This window comes from Hemitrygon akajei, chromosome 5 (genome assembly GCF_048418815.1).
Source record: "Hemitrygon akajei chromosome 5, sHemAka1.3, whole genome shotgun sequence".
Lineage (NCBI taxonomy): Eukaryota > Metazoa > Chordata > Chondrichthyes > Myliobatiformes > Dasyatidae > Hemitrygon > Hemitrygon akajei.
This window is the reverse complement of record NC_133128.1, coordinates 177,076,285-177,094,733: the sequence shown is the minus strand read 5'-3', so window position 1 is coordinate 177,094,733 and position 18,449 is coordinate 177,076,285. Positions and strand designations below refer to the sequence as shown.

The 18,449-nt window shown below is 41.8% G+C and overlaps 1 protein-coding gene across 4 annotated transcripts in view; it reads left to right on the top strand.

Moving 5' to 3' along the window:
* Positions 1 to 18,449, top strand: part of prpf40a (PRP40 pre-mRNA processing factor 40 homolog A) — a 92,879-nt gene that overhangs the window by 31,701 nt on the left and 42,729 nt on the right. For all 4 annotated transcript variants that reach the window (XM_073047328.1, XM_073047327.1, XM_073047326.1 and 1 more), the window contains 3 exons: positions 13,048 to 13,158; positions 13,427 to 13,547; positions 15,320 to 15,347. In XM_073047328.1, coding sequence (XP_072903429.1) covers positions 13,048 to 13,158; positions 13,427 to 13,547; positions 15,320 to 15,347 — 260 coding nt within the window. The remainder of the gene's footprint in view (positions 1 to 13,047; positions 13,159 to 13,426; positions 13,548 to 15,319; positions 15,348 to 18,449) is intronic.

Genomic DNA, 18,449 nt, shown 5'->3' with positions numbered 1-18,449 from the left:
TTTGCAATGGGGTTAAAACTAGAGTGACAGCTGGATGGTAACCACAGCAGCAGGGCAGCAAGTATCAGGTTGAGTGCAAGAGGTATGGTGTGACAAGTAACCCTGGCCAGACTCCACTTGGAGTACTGTGCTCAGTTCTGATCACCTCACGACAGGAAGGATGTAGAAACTAGAAAGGGTGCAGAGGAGATTTACAAGCATGTTGCCTGGATTGGGGAGCATGCCTTATGTGAATAGGTTGAGTGAACTCATCCTTTTCTCCTTGGAGCAGTGGAGGATAAGAGATGACCTGATGAAAACAATGATCGTGTGGATAGTCTCAGGCTTTTTCCCAGGGCTGAAATTACTAACACGAGAGGGCACAGTTTTAAAGTGCTTGGAAGTAGGTACAGAGGAGATGTTGGTTAAGTTTTATTACACAGAGACTGGTGAGTGTGTGGAATAGTCTGCCAGCGACAGTGGTGGAGGCAGATATGATAGGGTCTTTTAAGAGATTTCTGGATAGGTACATGGGGCTTAGTAAAATAGAGGGCTATGGATAACCCTAAGTAATTTCTAAAGTAAGTACATGTTCAGCACAACATTGTGGGCCAAAGGGCCTGTATTGTGCTGTAGATTCTCTATGTTTCTACATACATCATTGAGAATGGTTGCCATCTGTGGAAGGAATGGTGCACCAGTTTTGGCCAACTACAAGGGTACAAGTGGGTAAAGGCTGAAAATGTAAGACTGAAAGGAAGGTAGGTTAATAAACATGGTGCGATTGATGGGCTGAAATGTGTATACTTCAGTGCAATGAAATCTCACAACAGTTGTCAGAGAGGATACACCGAAGGGCTGGTCCACAGAAGCAGTTTTTTTTTTCTTTTTAAATCTTTTTATTAATTTTAAACAAACATAATAAGAAAAACATCGAGTACAAAGAGCTTGAGAGTACATAATTAATAAGTTAAAGTACAGATACAAACAGTTGCTAATCCACATATAATAACCTTCCAAACTCATAGTGGTTACAGAAAATGGAAAAAGTAAGAGAAAAAAAAACCCCAAAAAAACTAACCTAACCAACATGTGCCATTGCATTATATCAAATATACACAGTAGTGTCAGTAACTCCGCACCCCTATCCAAATAATTAAAGATGATAAGAATAAGGTTTAGGAAAAGTCAGTTTAACTCATATGAAAGTGTTGAATAAATGGTCTCCAAGTTTCTTCAAATTTAACTAAAGCGTCAAAAACGACACTTCTAATATTTTCTAAACTTAAACAAGAAATAGTTTGAGAAAACCACCGAAATGTTGTTGGAGCATTAATTTCTTTCCAGTTCAGTAGGATAGATCTTCTAGCCATTAATGTGACAAATGCAATCATCCGCTGGGCTGAGGGGGATAAACGACTATTGTCCACCATTGGTAAACGGAAATTTGCAGTAATAGGATGCGGTTGCAATTTGATATTCAAAACTGTTGAAATATTACCAAAAATATCTTTCCAGTAATTTTGCAAACAGAGGCAAGACCAAAACATGTGAGTCAATGAGGCAACTTCAGAGTGACATCTGTCGCAGATTGGATTAACATGAGAATAAAATCGAGCAAGTTTGTCCTTGGACATATGAGCCCTATGTACACCCTTGAATTGTATTAGGGCATGTTTAGCGCAAATGGAAGAAGAATTGACTAACTGTAAAATTTTCTCCCACTGCTCTGTGGGTAAAAGACAATGAAGTTCTTTTTCCCATTCCTTCTTAATTTTATCTGATTCAGAGCTAGGATTTTTTCCATAATATCCATTGAACTTAATTTCGGAGATGACTGTAACATATTATCCAAGAAATTTCAAATTTGCAAATATCTAAAAAAATGAGTTTTAGGCAAATTATTTTTATTGGACAACTGTTCAAAGGACATAAAGCTGTTATCTAAAAATAGATCACGAAAACATGCTATACCTTTTGTTTTCCATAACACAAAGGCTTGGTCCGTAAAAAAAGGGCTGGGGAAAAAAAGTTAGATACAATGGGGCTTGATAAGATAAACTTATTCAAGCCAAAGAATTTATGAAATTGAAACCATACTTGTAATATATATTTAACTATAGGATTAGTTATTTGTTTATTCAATTTAGATAAAACAAAAGGAAGTGAAGATCCTAAAATAGAGAACAATGAAAAGTCTTGTACAGATTTGCACTCCAGATTTACCCATTGTGGGCTAGGTAAATGTTGTGGTGACCCACTTTCTGCACAGGCGAACCGGCTCACAAATAGCCAGTGCGTGGTGGGGGGGGGAGACTTTGGTAATGCACCTCTGATGTCATTTCCGCCCGGAGAGGGCGGGCGCTAGGGATTTAAATACCAGCATCGCGAAGTTTGAATAAACTAGTCTCGAAAAGACTTACCGACTGCGTGTCGTTATTTCAGCGCTGTGTGTAGCACATCGCTACATTGGTGACCCCGACGGTCCAAGCGAGATTTGGACCAAAGATGACCGACTTTTCATCTGTTCACGCATTCGCTCAAACTGCCGACTTTCTGGACGCTGCGACCACGCGTGTGGTTTAGCCAAGCAGAAGCCCAGTTCCAGATTCGGCAGATATCCTCTGATTCCACGTGCTACTACCATGTGGTGAGCACCCTGAGGGCCGCAAACGGCAGCACGATACGGACCTATGGCACCCGCACAGTGCAGCTGCAGTTCGGCGCCAGCCGGTTCACGTGGGTCTTCACACTGGCCGCCGTGGCCCAACCACTCCTGTGGGCGGACTTCTTGCGAGCTCACAGCCTGCTGGTCGACTTGCAAGGGAAAAGACTGGTACATGCTGAGACTTTCCAGACATTCTCCCTGGGTGAAGCCAAGTTGCCGGCCCCACACCTGGACTCCATCATGCTGTCGGACAACAAATTCACCAGAATCCTGGCGGACTTCCCATCGATTCTGGAACCGCAGTTCACGGCAGCCATGCCCAGACACGGGGTACAGCACCACATTCCGACCCAGGGACCACCCCTCCACGCCCGCTCACAAAGGCTCCCCCCGGAAAAGCTCCACCTAGCGAAGGAGGAGTTCAAGAGGATGGAGGAATTGGGGATCGTATGGAGGTCCGACAGCCCATGGGCCTCCCCCCTGCACATGGTGCCCAAAGCAGCCAGGGGTTGGAGACCATGCGGCGACTACCACAGACTGAACGAGGCTACCACTCCAGACCGCTACCCCATGCCGCACATACAGAACTTTGCAGCAAACCTGCATGGGGCAAGAATCTTTTCCAAGGTAGACCTTGTCCGAGGATACCATCAAATCCCGGTGCACCCTGAAGACATCCCCAAAACAGCACTCATCACCCCGTTCGGCCTGTTCGAGTTCCTCTGAATGCCGTTCGGCCTGAAGAATGCCGCACAGACGTTCCAGCGGCTAATGGACGCGGTGGGACGCGACCTGGACTTTGCGTTCATCTATTTGGACGACGTCCTTATTGCCAGCAGTAGTCGTCAGGAGCATCTGTCGCACCTTTGCCAGCTCTACTCCCGCCTGAGTGATTTCAGCCTCACGATCAACCCGGCCAAATGCCAGTTCAGTCTCGATACCATCGACTTCCTGGGCCACAGGATTACCAAAGACGGGGCAACACCTCTGCCCACCAAGGTAGACGCGATCCGCCACTTTGCCCGACCCAGCACGGTCAAAGGCCTGCAGGAGTTTGTGGGTATGGTGAACTTCTACCACCATTTCCTCCCCTCAGCAGCCCGTATCATGCGCCCTTTGTATACCCTGATGTCGGATAAAGGCAAGGACATTACTTGGGATGAGGAGGCCGCGGCCACTTTCGTTAAAGCCAAGGAAGCCTTCGCAGATGCCACGATGCTGGTGCACCCCAGAATGGACGTTCCGACCGCCCTCATGATGGACGCATCCAACACAGCAGTCGGTGGGGTGCTGGAGCAGCTCATCGAGGGGCTCTGGCAACCCCTGACGTTCTTCAGCAAGCACCTACGACCACCCGAACTCAAGTACAGTGCTTTCGACCGGGAGCTGTTGGCACTATATCTGGCAGTCCGGCATTTCAGGTACTTCTTGGAAGGCAGGCCGTTCACCACGTTCACGGACCACAAACCATTGACCTTCGCGTTCACGAAGGTGTCAGATCCCTGGTCGGCTCGCCAACAGCGACATCTGTCCTACATCTCCGAGTACACGACGGACATCCAGCATGTCTCGGGGAAGGACAATGTCGTGGCGGACACACTCTCCAGACCAGCTGTCCAGGCCCTGTCCCTGGGGGTGAACTATGCAGCACTGGCGGAGGCGCAGCAGGCAGACGAGGAGATGCCCAGCTACAGGACCGCAGTCTCGGGTTTGCAGCTGCAGGACTTTCTCGTAGGCCCAGGTGATAGGACCCTCCTGTGTGACGTGGCTACCGGCCAACCTCGCCCCATCGTCCCGGCAGCCTGGAGGCGGCGGGTTTTCGACTCAATACACAGTTTGGCGCACCCATCTAGCAGGACAACCGTCCGGCTGGTCTCCAGCAAGTTCGTGTGGCACGGAGTTTGCAAACAGGTCAGTGAATGGGCCAGAACGTGCGCGCAGTGCCAAACAGCCAAGGTGCAGCGGCACACTAAAGCCCCGCCGCTGCAGTTCTAACCCACCCACCGGAGGTTCGACCACATTCATGTGGATATCGTGAGCCCCCTACCAGTGTCCCGAGGAGCGCGGTACCTGCTAACTATGGTAGATCGGTTCACGAGGTGGCCAGAGGCGGTCCCGCTCACCAACACATCTGCCGATTCCTGCGCCCGAGCACTGATCGCAACCTGGGTAGCACGCTTTGGGGTACTGGCCCACATTACCTCCGACAGAAGCGCCCATTTCACCTCCAGCCTGTGGTCGGCTGTGGCCAGCCTGTTGGGAATGCAGCTGCACCACACAACTGCCTACCACCCACAGTCGAACGGACTGGTGGAACGCTTCCACCATCACTTGAAGTCGGCTCTCATGGCCTGCCTGAGAGGACTTAACTGGGTGGACGAGCTTCCCTGGGTCCTGCTTGGAATTCGTACAGCGCCCAAAGAGTATCTGCACGCCTCATCAGCCAAGTTGGTGTACGGCGCACCCCTGGCCGTCCCGGGAGAGTTCATACCAGCCCCAAGGGGGCAAGAGGAAGAACCTGCAGCAGTCCTGGACAGGCTACGAGAAAGGCTCGGCAACCTGACCCTCGTACCAACTTCACAGCACGGACTGACCCCGACCCATGTACCCAAAGAACTGCAAAACTAAGTTTATGTTTGTACGAAGGGGCGGACACCGGGCGCCGCTTCAGCGGCCGTACGAGGGGCCGTTCAGGGTGATCAACAACAACGGGTCCACATATGTTCTGGACACTGGGGGGAAAGAGGAGGTTTTCACGGTGGACCGACTCAAGCCAGCCCATGTGGACTTGGCGCAGCCGGTCGAGGTTCAGGCACCGCGGCACAGAGGCTGATCCAGACTGTGGACATTGGGGGGTGTATTGCCGGTTCTGGGATGGGGTTATGTGGCGACCCACTTTCTGCGCAGGTGAACCGGCTCACAAATAGCCAGCGCGCGGGGGGAGACTTTGGTAATGCACCTTCAACGTCATTTCCGCCCGGAGAGGGCGGGCACTAAGGATTTAAATACCAGCACCGCCAAGTTTGAATAAACTAATCTGGAAACGACTTACCGACTGTGTGTCGTTATTTCAGCGCTGTGTGAAGCACATCGTTACAATGTGACCGATTCTTGTGTCCAAAATATTAAGTATCAAATGCTAATTGCCCAATAGTAAAATCTTAGGTTTGGCAAAGCCAAACCACCTTCCTTCTTAGACTTATGTAAATATTTTTTACTTAATCTATGATTTTTATTCTGCCGCACATACGAGGATATTTTGGAGTCAATAATGTCAAAAAAAGATTTAGGAATAAAAATTGGTCATGCTTGAAATAGACATAAAAATTTGGGTAAAACTATCATCTTGATAGCATTAATTTGACCAACTAATGACAAAGATAATGTGGACCATCTAGTAATAAGTTGCTTGATTTGGTCAATTAAAGGTAAAAAGTTAACTTTAAATAAATCCTTATGTTTCTTAGTAATTTTAATACCCAAATAAGTAAAGTTATCTGTGACAACTTTAAATGGTAAGTGTTTATAGATTGAAACTTGTATATTTAATGGAAATAGTTCACTCTTACTAAAGTTCAGTTTGTAGCCGGAAAAGCTACTAAACTGAGCAAGCAAGGATAAAATAACAGGAATAGATCTCTCAGGGTCAGAGATGTATAGTAACAAATCATCACAGCTGGAAAAAGGGAGATCTTTGATTATTGGTAAGAACTGAAGCCAAAGGCTTATAATATATTAATTTAATTTATGATATAAATTTCAGGCTGAAATTAAAATTCTGCAGAGTATTAAATAAATATGGCCATTCAACTATCAAACGCTTTTTCAGCATCTAAGGAAATGACACATTCTGGTATTTTAGATGAAGGAGTATAAACTATATTAATTAATTTTATAATGTTAAAGGATGAGTAACAATTTTTAATATATCCGGTCTGGTCTTCAGAAATAATTTGAGGTAATATATTTTCTAATATAGTGGCCAAAATTTTGGTAAAAGTCTTGGAATCCGTATTCAGCAAAGATATAGGCCGATAGGATGCACATTCAATAGGGTCTTTATCTTTTTAAGAATTAGAGAAATGGAGACGTCATAAAAAGATTGTGTTAGTTTACCTACAGTTAATGCATCTTTTAAAATTTACCAAGCCAAGGAGAGAGTATAGAAGAAAAGGATCACAGAAGCAATTTGGTTAGAGCTGAATGAATTGAAAATACACGTGGACTAAGATGTTAACTGTCCTGTGCTATCAGTGGGATCATCAGTTGATCTGCCACCTGTCCTCAGGAGTTTTGGCCCGTTTATGATCAAGACTCCCTCGAGGTGGTGGGCCAGCAGTGCTAAAGCACCACCTCCCACTGATGAGCTTAAAAACTTAGCATCGGCCTCTATCAGAGTTGTTGGTCGCTTTCATCCAACAGATAGTCTACTTACTTTTGTCATGGTTTATCGTGCTCCACAAACGACCAGGAGACGCAGAAGATTCTTCAAGAAGTGTTAAACTTTAATTTGCAAATCAAAGCTGAGACAGTCAGTGAGCTAATCGCTGAATGCCTGCTGATCCTTGTACATAGCATTTTTTAAAGCAATCCTCTAGCCTAGTTGCATTAGCATATCCAGTCAGTCTACGGTTGCATGTCACCAATACATTAGCTCTTGACTTGCCACTATTGTTTCTATCCATTAACTTAATCATGTTCTAATCTACTTTCTAGGTCACATGTTACCTCATCCCTGGCCACAGTTATCTCTTAGCTAGCCTCTCATTAACATACTATCGCATGTTTCATCCTCCGGTCTGCTACCATTATCTTCTTATTTGGCTACAGTCAGAAGTCACTATATTTGGCTACCTTCCGAAGTAACTACCGTAGATTCCGGACTACAGAGCGCACCTGATTAAAAGCCGCAGGCTCTAATTTTAGAAATAAAATCAATTTTTTAATTGTAAAGGCCGCACCGGATTTTAGGCCGCACCGCTACTTTTAAATATACATACGTATCGGTAACACAAATTACGTTGCATATACTTTTTTACTGAACAGCACGAACAACATTCCAATATCTCCTAGCGACTGGTAAAAATATATATACTGCAGCCTACCAGGAAAAGTTATTGATCGACTTTAACTTAAAAGCAGCGTTTTCGCTCGGGTCTAATCGGGTCTGACGCGCTTGCGCAACGCGATCGGGTCTAATCGGGTCTGACGCGCTTGCGCAACGCGATCGGGTCTAATCGGGTCTGACGCGCTCGGGTCTTGCTTTTCTTCGAGTATTTTCCATGTTGATGAGGGTGAGTACAAATGACTGATTTACAATAATTTAATTGTGAAAGTGCGCTTGATTTATCGTACAATTTCATTGGACCTCTGTGAACTACTCATCAATTTTATTGGTCTACTGTTACGAGGCAAAATGTTTACGAGGCGGCATGAAAAAAAACCATGTATTAGCCGCTCTGGATTATAGGCCGCAGAGTTCAAAGCTGTTCAAAATGTGGGGAAAAAGTAGCGGCTTATAATCCGGAATCTACGGTATATTTGGTTATATTCTGAAGTCACTAATAAGTCAATAGTACACCGGTTACGTTCTAGCTAATAAGTCAATAGTTACATAGTAAATACCGTAGTGTACCGTAAATACAATGTGTACCTAGTAAATCAATAATGCGTGGTAAATGCTTAGTAAGCAGTGTTTCATAGCACTGGATACATTTTGTTTTCCAATACTTTCAGGTGCCTATGCAGCTACTGAAGAGTTTACAAAAGATGGATACACTTCAATAAGTATTTCAATAAAGATTGAAATAAGAGAGGTTCAATTGCACTGATGGGATTATACTATAATAGTATCAGAATCGGGTTTATAATCTCTGATGTACGTTATAAGATTTGTTGTCTTTGTAGCAGCATTACAGTGCAATACATAAAGATACTATGTTACAACTAAAAATAAAATAAATAATGGAAAAGAGGAATAATGAGTTACTGTTTATGGGTTCATGGACCATTCAGGAATCTGATGGCAGAAGGGAAGAAGCTGTTGGTTGTGTGTTGTCAGGCTTTTGTACCTCGTCCCTGATGAAAAGAGGGTATGCACTGAATGGTAAGAATCCTTAATGATGCATGCCACCTTTTGAAAATGTTGTCAGTGGTAGGGAGACTTGTGGCTGTGATGGAGTTGGCTGAGTCTACAACCCTCTGCAGCCTCTTCCGTTCTTGCATTGGAGCCTCCATACAAGGTAGTAATGGAACCATTCACAATGCTCCACAGTACAGCTGCAGAAATTGGGGTTCTACATTTGTAGAAGTTTGGAAAATGGCTGCTGAGAAGTAGAGGAACAGATATGTAGACAGATTTTGGAAAAATGCAGGAGCTATAGGGTTGTCATAGTGAAGTTTTTTAACGTGCTCAGTCTTCGATGGAACTTTCTCAATATTTACTGATGAGAAGGAATTGGAGGATGAAAGCAGAATGAGGCATGCTAATCTGCTGGGACATTTTTGAGATTATAATGGACGTAATGCTGGGCCTTTGAAAAGCATTAATTTGGATAAGACCCCAGAGCCTGATGACTCTATTCAGTATATTGAAAGAAGCAAGTGAGGAAATCACTGGGTCTTTGACAGTGATCTTTGCATCCCCAACAGCAACAGATGAGTACAAATTAAATTTATTGTCATAGCACATATGTGTCACCATTTACAACCTTGAGATTCATTTTCTTGTGTGCACAGTCAATAAATCCATAATAGAATAATAATCGTAATGGAATCAATGAAAGACTGCACCAACATGGGTGTTCAACCAGTGTGTAAAAGATACCAAACTGCTAATTGAAAATGAAAGAAATAATAATAATAAATTAGCAATAAATATCGAGAACATGAGGTGAAGAGTCCTTGAAAGTGAGTCCATTGGTTGTGGAAACATTTCAATGACTGGGCAAGTGAAGTTATCCCCTTTGGTTCAAGACGCTGATGGTTGCAGGGCAATAACTGTTCCTGAACCTGGTGATGGGAGTCCTGAAGTTCCTGTACCTTCTTCCTGATGGCAGCAGTGAGAAGGGAGCATGGCTTGGGTGGTAGGGTTCCTGAAGATGGATGCTGCTTTCTGTGATTCCACTTCACGTGGATGTGCTCAGTGGTTGGGAAGGCTTTACCCGTGATGGACTGTGCCATATTCACTATATTACTAGTAACATTTTCTATTCAAGGGCATTAGTGTTTCCACACCAGGCTGTGATGCAGCCAGTCTACATAATCTCCACTGCACATCTGTAGAAGTCTTGTCAAAATTTTGGATGTCATCCTGAATCTTCTCACACTCCTGAAGAAGTTGCCGTGCCTTCTTCCTAATTACATTTAATGTGCTGGGCTCAGCACAAGTTCTCTGAAATAATAGCACCAAGGAATTTTAAGTTGCTGACCGGCTTCAGCTCTGATCCTCTGATGAGGACTTGCTTGTGGACCTCTGGTTTCTTCCTCCTATAGTCAATAATCAGCTCCTTGGTGTAGTTGATATGAGTAAGGTGGTGTTGTGGCACCACTCAAGCAGATTTTCATTTTCTCTCCTCTACGCTGATTCATCACACAAAATACAATAAGCTCCTGGTGGTGCAGTGGCATCAGCACTGGACTTCGAGATGAGAGGTCCTGGGTTCAAATCTGGCCGGCTCCTTGCACACTTCCATCCGTGCTGGGTTCAGTGAGATTGCAACTCAGCTTCATAAAAAGCAGACAAAAGGCTAAAGAAACATGCAATGCACCACAGGCTGTGAAAAAGATTAACATCAGCTAAATATAATGTAGACAGAAAATAGATAGATGGTTCCTACAGTACCAATATGTAGTATAGCTTCTGACTCCTCTTCTCTACCTTTCCCCTCTCCTTAGATTGCTGTGGAACTGTCCTAAGACGTTCCTGACACGTGGAGGACAACACATTCCACAGAGTATATCTTACATGTCCACAGGATTTCCTGTCTGCTACTCTGACCAATGAGTTCCCTGTCATTACTGGACTTCTCTTCCTCCTCCCCAAATGTCTGAGCCACATAGCCAGACTCAGTGCTAGAAATCTGGTCACTACAGCTTTCCCATGTTAAGTCGTTTCCCCACTCCATCCCCAAAAAACTATCCAAAGTGGTGTACCTATTCCCTTTCCTTTTCCTGACAGTTACCTAGCTACCTTTTTTCTGCAACTTAGGACTGGCTACCTGCCTGTAGCTCTTATCTATCACCTCTTCATTCTCGGCTAAGCAGGAAAGGTCATTCATCTGCATCTATAGCTCCCTAACAGGGTTTGTACGGAACTGTATCTGGATGCACTTCATGCAGATGTAGTTATCAGGGAGACTGGAGGTCTCTTTGTGTTCCCACATCTCACATAAGAGCACACCACTGACCCTGGACCCAGTCTCTCACTGCACTTACCAGCAGCTTGCCTAGAGCCTCAAATGAACCATTGAAACCCACTGGTCCACTCACACAATGGCCACTGCACTTAAACCTAACTTCTTTTTATTGGCACCAACTCCAGTCATCCCCTGAACTCGCCTCACCATTTTTTGCCCTTTCTCTGTTTGCGTTGATAATTTAACACAATTCTTCAGGAAAGGTACATTTAGTGATTTTTTTTGTTGGATTCCTTAGCTTTTGACTACCAGAAGCTGTCGCTCATGTTCGATAACACCATCTTTTGGGACCTGAACACCTCCCTCTGCAACTGGATCCTAGATTTCCTGACTGGGAGACTTCAGTCAGTCTGGATTGGAAGCATCATCTCCAACACCATCACACTGAGCACGGGGCCCCCCCCGGGGTTTGTGCTCAGTCCACTGCTGTTCACTCTGCCGACCCACAACTGTGCTGCAACACAGCTTGAACCACATCATCAAGTTCGCCGAAGATACGACCGTGGTGGGTTCCATCAGCAAGAACGACAAGTCAGCATACAGAGAAGAGGTGCAGCGGTTAACAGGCTGGTGCAGAGCCAGCAACCTGTCTCTGAATGTGAACAAAACAAAAGAGATGGTTGTTGACTTCAGGAGGGCACAGAGCGACCACTCTGCTGAACATCAGTGGCTTCTCTGTAGAGGTCGTTAAGAGCACCAAATTTCTTGGTGTTCACTTGGTGGAAAATCTCACCTGGTCCCTCAACACCACCTCCATAGCAAAGAAAACCCAGCAGCGTCTCTACTTTCTGGGAAGGCTGAGGAATGTCCATCTCCCACCCCCCCATCCTCATCACATTCTACAGGGGTTGTATTGAGAGCATCCTGAGCAGCTGCATCACTGCCTGGTTTGGAAATTGCGCCATCTCGGATTGCAAGACCCTGCAGCGGATAGTGAGGTCAGCTGAGAAGATCATTGGGGTTTCTCTTCCTGCCATTACAGACATTTACACTACACGCTGCATCCGAAAGCAAACAGCATTATGAAGGACCCCACGCACCCCTCATACAAACTCTTCTCCCTCCTGCCGTCTGGGAAAAGGCACCGAAGCATTCGGGCTCTCATGACCAGACTATGTAACAGTTTCTTCCCCCAAGCCATCAGACTCCTCAATACCCAGAGTCTGAACAGATACCAACTTACTGCCCTCTACTGTGCCTATTGTCTTGTTTATTATTTATTGTAATGCCTGCACTGTTTTGTGCACTTTATGCAGTCCTGGGTAGGTCTGTAGTCTCGTGTAGTTTTTTTCTGTGTTGTTTTTACGTAGTTCGGTGTAGTTTTTGTATTGTTTCATGTAGCACCATGGTCCTGAAGAATGTCGTCTCGTTTTTACTGTGTACTGTACTAGCAGTTATGGTCAAAATGACAATAATAAATCACAATAATAATACATTCTTCTTTCATTTGTCGAGTCAAGTAAGTATACAGTTAATTGTAGACCTCTTAGTAGCACTGAGGAATCTAGGGGTCCAGGACCATTGTTCACTGAAAGTGGCTGTGCAAGTTGATATGGTAGTAAAGTTGTCAGAATCAGTTTTATTATCACTGACTGTTACGTACATGGGTTATGACCAAAGGAAATGTAGCTGGAGTCGCTTAGCACTTCAGTGCGAGGGTGTTAATTAGGTGTGCCAAAAATCAAACTTATCAAAATTCGCAGAAATAGCGAAAAGAAAACTGCCATTTTGCAAAAACAGAGACAGCATTGGTTGTATTTTTACATTAGCTTGCATTACATTTCTATACTTTGTTAAGCATAATGTTCAGTTAAAAGTATATAATTTGGATAAAATAATGTCCATTGTCATCAACTAAAAGCTTATTTTACTAATCTATATTTTTTCCTGGGTACAGATTTCTAGTAACTTTGGAAAATCCTGTTTGTTATATGTTGTGTGTATTTACATTATTATCTTTAACTTAATTTCAATCCCTTTCAGAAGTCTGTTTGGACTGAACACAAATCCCCAGATGGGAGGACCTATTTCTATAACTCTGAAACAAAACAATCCACGTGGGAGAAGCCGGATGAGTTGAAATCGCATGCAGAGGTGTGAACTGATGACTTGAATATAACAAATATAGGAAATAGGCCATAGAGCATAAACTTTGAAATACTTTATCTTTGTTTGTTCAGTATTAGAGTAATCTGCAGGATTCCTCTTTGTATTATAATTTTACTGTTATATGTAGATATAATGAACTAAAACATGTTCGAGTAGTTATACTTCCGTCCTTTTTATTACAAAGTATTTATTTTGTAAGACCATTGTGCAAGTTAAGATATTAATCTGATTTTTTTTTAATACATGCTTCAAGCAATTGCTATCAAAATGTCCATGGAAAGAATACAAGTCGGATACAGGGAAGCCTTATTATTACAATTCTCAAACAAAAGAATCTCGATGGACTAAACCCAAAGAATTGGAAGAGCTGGAAGGTAAAAAGCTTAATAGTTTCTATGAAAGCAGCATCATGTTTTAAACTTTCTCTTTAAACATTTTTAATTAAATTGTGATTTGCATCCATAATATACCAAATGTCAGAGTGATTATTGCAAAATCAAAAGTTCCATGTGCTTGAAATCTCAAATAAACAGAAAATTCTGGAAATTCTCAGCAGGTTAGGCAGCATCTTTGGAAAGAGAAAAACAAGTGTTAGTATTTTATGTGCACCCTTTCATCAGAAATGAGAATAGTTAAAGGTAAAAAAGAATTAAGATGCAAAGAATGGGGGCAAATGGGGAATGAACAAAAAGTGAGGTGTTTGATGTAACTAGATGATGAATAAAATGCACAGAGCAGTAAAGAGAAAGAAATAAAAGAAACAAGCAAAAGTATGAGATACAAATGCAGAAATTGCTAACAATATACAAGGACCTCAAAGCTTAAATGAGCCTGATCAGAAGATTTGTATTGGACTTGGTATTTCCAAGGATAGTGAGGTTGCTATATGAGGATAAAATAAGTGGACAGACTGTGTTCTGCAGAGATTAGAAGAATAAAAAATCTCAACAAAATTGTTAAACAGCTCAACAGACAATGCAGGGAGGATATTTCCACCATCTGGTGAATAAATGCTGATGTCACGATTTCAGAATGAATTCCATTGTGTAAATCTCTTACCAGTTGGACAGTGCTGAATCCTTGGAATTTTCTACTTGGAGGGCTTCAGGGGCTCAATCATTGATTTTATTCATAATGCAGATTGCTAGATATGAAACGTTGATGGTGTCTGAAACTAAATGTGATGAGTGGTAGAGCAAGCTCTAAGGACCGAAAAGCCTTATTTCTTTTCTTATTTCCTAAGTTGTTTTCTGAAAACTAATCAACATTTCATTTCTCCGATACAGAGGAACAACTGCTTTGTGAATTGAGATTAATTACTGCTCCACTTAGAAGGAGTGCTAGATTTAATTCTGTATTGAATTTGTTGGGGATAATTGATCTAGCCTCTTGAGAACTATTGCTTCAGGTAAATATAGAGATCCTCCATACTGAAGGGATCCTGGTTGCTGGTTGCCATCATCTTTGTATCCAGGAAATTTCTTTAAGGCATTTTTCAGTCTGTTTCAGAGGCTACATGTTTATATTCTTTCAGACTTTTTTGGGGATATCTGTACACCTCAATATTTTGTTCCTCAGACTGTGAAAGCAAATTCCAAAAATGAGCTTGATTAAACTTTTGACAATTAGAACTAGAATTGATTATTCTGTCAAGGCAGTTAAGAGATGAAAATATCCCAGTTTGTAAAAGGGCTTTTTATGGCCGTGTAAGGACCAGCTATTGTGCTGTAGGGAAATGTTTTACTTTGTTTATATTAATCGTTGGATCTTTCTCTCTTGGTAAGGTTAATTATAAAATTGGCCTTTGGTAGCTCAAACCAGTATTGAATAGGATTGAAATAGAGATGTCAGTGATGGAGTGAGCATTGAATTTTTGGAAGGATAGCTTGGACATCTTATGTAATGTGTAAAATGAGAATATTGTTTCAAATTACATGAGCAGGTTCTGAATTTTGTTTATTATGCTAAATTCATCAAAAGAAGATTGCTCAACTGTAAAAAGCATTGACAGTTGCCGTTGGCAGTGATTTGCAAACTTGTTCGTATGCACATAATTTATTCTCTGAAGTAATAAGATTGTAGCTGTTAGTACTTCAAAAAGTTTTTAGTTAGCAATTAATCAGATGTTAATTTTGTTTTTATGCAGAAATGATCAAAGCTGAAGAAGAAAATGGGTATGTTCTACACTTCATTACTATTTCCAAAATTCAGTAATATTGGAAATTGAATTTTGAATCTGACTTTTTTTTAAAATATGCAAAGGAGGTAGTATTTGTTTGTGGCTGAAATACTTAGGAAATCACACTGAAGGTTTACATTGTATGGTTTCTTTAAATATGTATTTATTTTCTGCATTTGAAGTCTTAGGTTCTGGGAAATGATGGACTCTTTTTAAATTGCTTACAATATTAGCCAACTGGAAAAAGTGCAGAAGTAGAATTACACCGATCCTTTTGCAGGATTTGGAAAACATTTCAGTGCTTTATTAGATGCAAGTAAAGTAGCTTTCTTTAGTGTTTATACTGAAACCAGGCAACATTAACCAATTTTGACAGAAAGTCTAAAAAAAAGCAAAAGATTAAATATCCTAATGTGAAAATGTAAAGAAAATTCAAAGAACTATAGTAATTTTTTGGCAGTATAGTATGAGGAACACAAACAATAATTGACCCCTCCCAAAATATATATTTTTTATAGCAGTCATGGGCAGGATATCCATCCACCACTTAATTGTGGCTTGAACATGTGCCACTAGGTGATGGTTAGATCTGCTGAACTCCCAGATGGGATTGACAGGGTGAATGCCATGACACTTGCTGGTCATCAATACCCGTAGAAAGCAGGCCATGGGACTAGATTGAGGAAACTTAACAAAAATGTGAAAGGCAAACTGCTCTTTTCTCATACCCTCCATTTACACTCTGTCATCTTCATTATCAGTGTTTCAAGCTTATGGGTAAGGTCTAATACTCGAGTATTGTTCATAAATATAGATAAATAAAAATATTACTAGGGTTAATCAAGACAGTTTATTTTAGGTGAGTGAAAACTAAAACAGCATAAGGCATAAGAGCAGACAAATGAAAGCATTAACTTCAGAGTTGGTAGTGAAGATGAACTATGACCTTTGATGTACTCTATTTACTTATTTATGGACTATTTAATATTTTGTAAGATTTTGGTAAGAGTTGCTGCAGAATAAGGTAAACTGCATGCCAGTGCAGTGTTTGGATTAAAATTAACCAGGCATTGTCCTAAATTTTAAGTTATCTTGCTCTATGTGCACCATTGAGATAAAAATAAAATATCATGCTAAGTTAACAGCTACGTACTTTTTGATCTGATAGGACATATTTTTCCTGTGTTCATACCTGTCATTTACAAATGGCAAGCAGCTATGATGTACAGTGTGACCAAGGTTGCAGTGGAAGAATTTTAAATGCAGATGATGACTTCACTACATTTTCCATGAAATTACACGTCCACTTTTATCATATATAATTATCAAATGATAGTTCCAAAATGTTTAACTTTTTATTATTCTGATGCAATGCTTCCGTATGTATTTATTTTAAAAATATTTTCATGGCTGAATCCCGTGGTAAATTATCTGGAGTTTTGTCAGTCATTTCATCTCGGTTAATAAAGAATACATGGTTGGCCTATATTATCTCTCCCACAAATGTGTCATCCACATACATAAAATCAAAAGATGGCATATTTATATTGAATTTTGTTGTGTGTTTTCCTGAATGCCAACTCTAGTTTCCTGCTGTGAACAAAGACATTCCTACACAAAATGGGTGACATTTTGGATTTGAAGTGATGTAACTTGCAATTTCGTGCAAAATTGGAGAAACAGCATTAGTGCTAGTTTGTTCCATCTGCTATATGCTCTCCCATTCACTTAAGCCTTTTTTTAAAATCTCCCTGAAGCCTCCTTTGCATCCTCATCACAATGCACACTTTGTATTAATAGCAACTTGGATATCTTGTACTTGATTCCCTCGTCTCGGTCATAGCTACAGATTATGAACAGGTGGGTCCCACTGTTCACAGCATCCCTATCTGAAATTGGCCTATTTATTCACACTTATCTGTCCATTCAGAGATCTTCTGAAAGTCCAGATCAGCCTTCCTCAATCTTATTACCCTGGAGGAACCCCTGAAATAATTTTTAAGGCTCAGGGAACCTACCTCGCGTCAAAAACTGAGAATGAACTCAACAAAATAAACATGGTCCTACTGCACGCTGCCATATGGCCTAGAGATTGCTAACGGGACTGCTTGGTCACTACCTACTACTGCAAGCATGAATGTCACACATTGAAGTTCAGATAACAATGTTTTTTTTTAAATCAAGATGTTTTGTGGCGCCCCAAGCGACCACTCATGGAATCCTAGGGTTTCATAAAACCTTGGTCTAGATACACCACATCAACTGGATTCCCTTATCAATTCTGGTTGCAAGCTCAAAAATAATCTTAATATTTGTCGAAAGTGATTGCCATTTTCATAATTGTAGATTACAGCAGTTTTCTGTCTGTTACATAAGGTTAACTCTAACATGGTTTCCTGCTTTCTCTTTCCCTCCATGCATGAATGGGGGGTTGAACTTGCTCCTTCCGATCTGTCAGCACCTTTTTAGAATCTGTGGAATTCTAAATGATAGCACCACAGTGCATCAATTACCTCCAAGTTCACCTTTTTTGAAAACTCTGGAATACTCATCATCAAGTGCAAGGGATTTATTGCTACCGCTGTTCATTTCTGTACTACCAATTTTTACTGATGATAATTTCTTTGAGTCATTCATTGTTTCCATGCAATTTTCTGTGCCTTCTATGAAGACAGATACAAAATTCAGGTTTAATTACTTTTGCTATTTCCTTATTCCCCAATATAACTTCTCCTGTCTTAAGGTCGAATGATTTGGTTCCATAACTGAGGTATACATTCACCAGTTAGCCTTACAAGAATAGTTACTTAATAGTGAAAGCATTTGATTAAGTATTGCAATGCTCTTGGGTCTGATCGTGCTGGATATAGCCCTCTGCAGGTAGTAATTACATGTTATTTTCTTCTACTTGCACTTAGCTATGTAGGATGTGAAGAGCTCTTTTGATAATAAGGACTATCCAACAATAATGGCATGCACCATCAATGTTAGGTGCTTAGTCTTTTCCCTGATAGAGGTAGTCTTTCCCTGGCACAAATGTTATTTCTTACTAATCAGATGATGACTGATGTCTGTTGAATCAAAGGGTGTGGAGAAT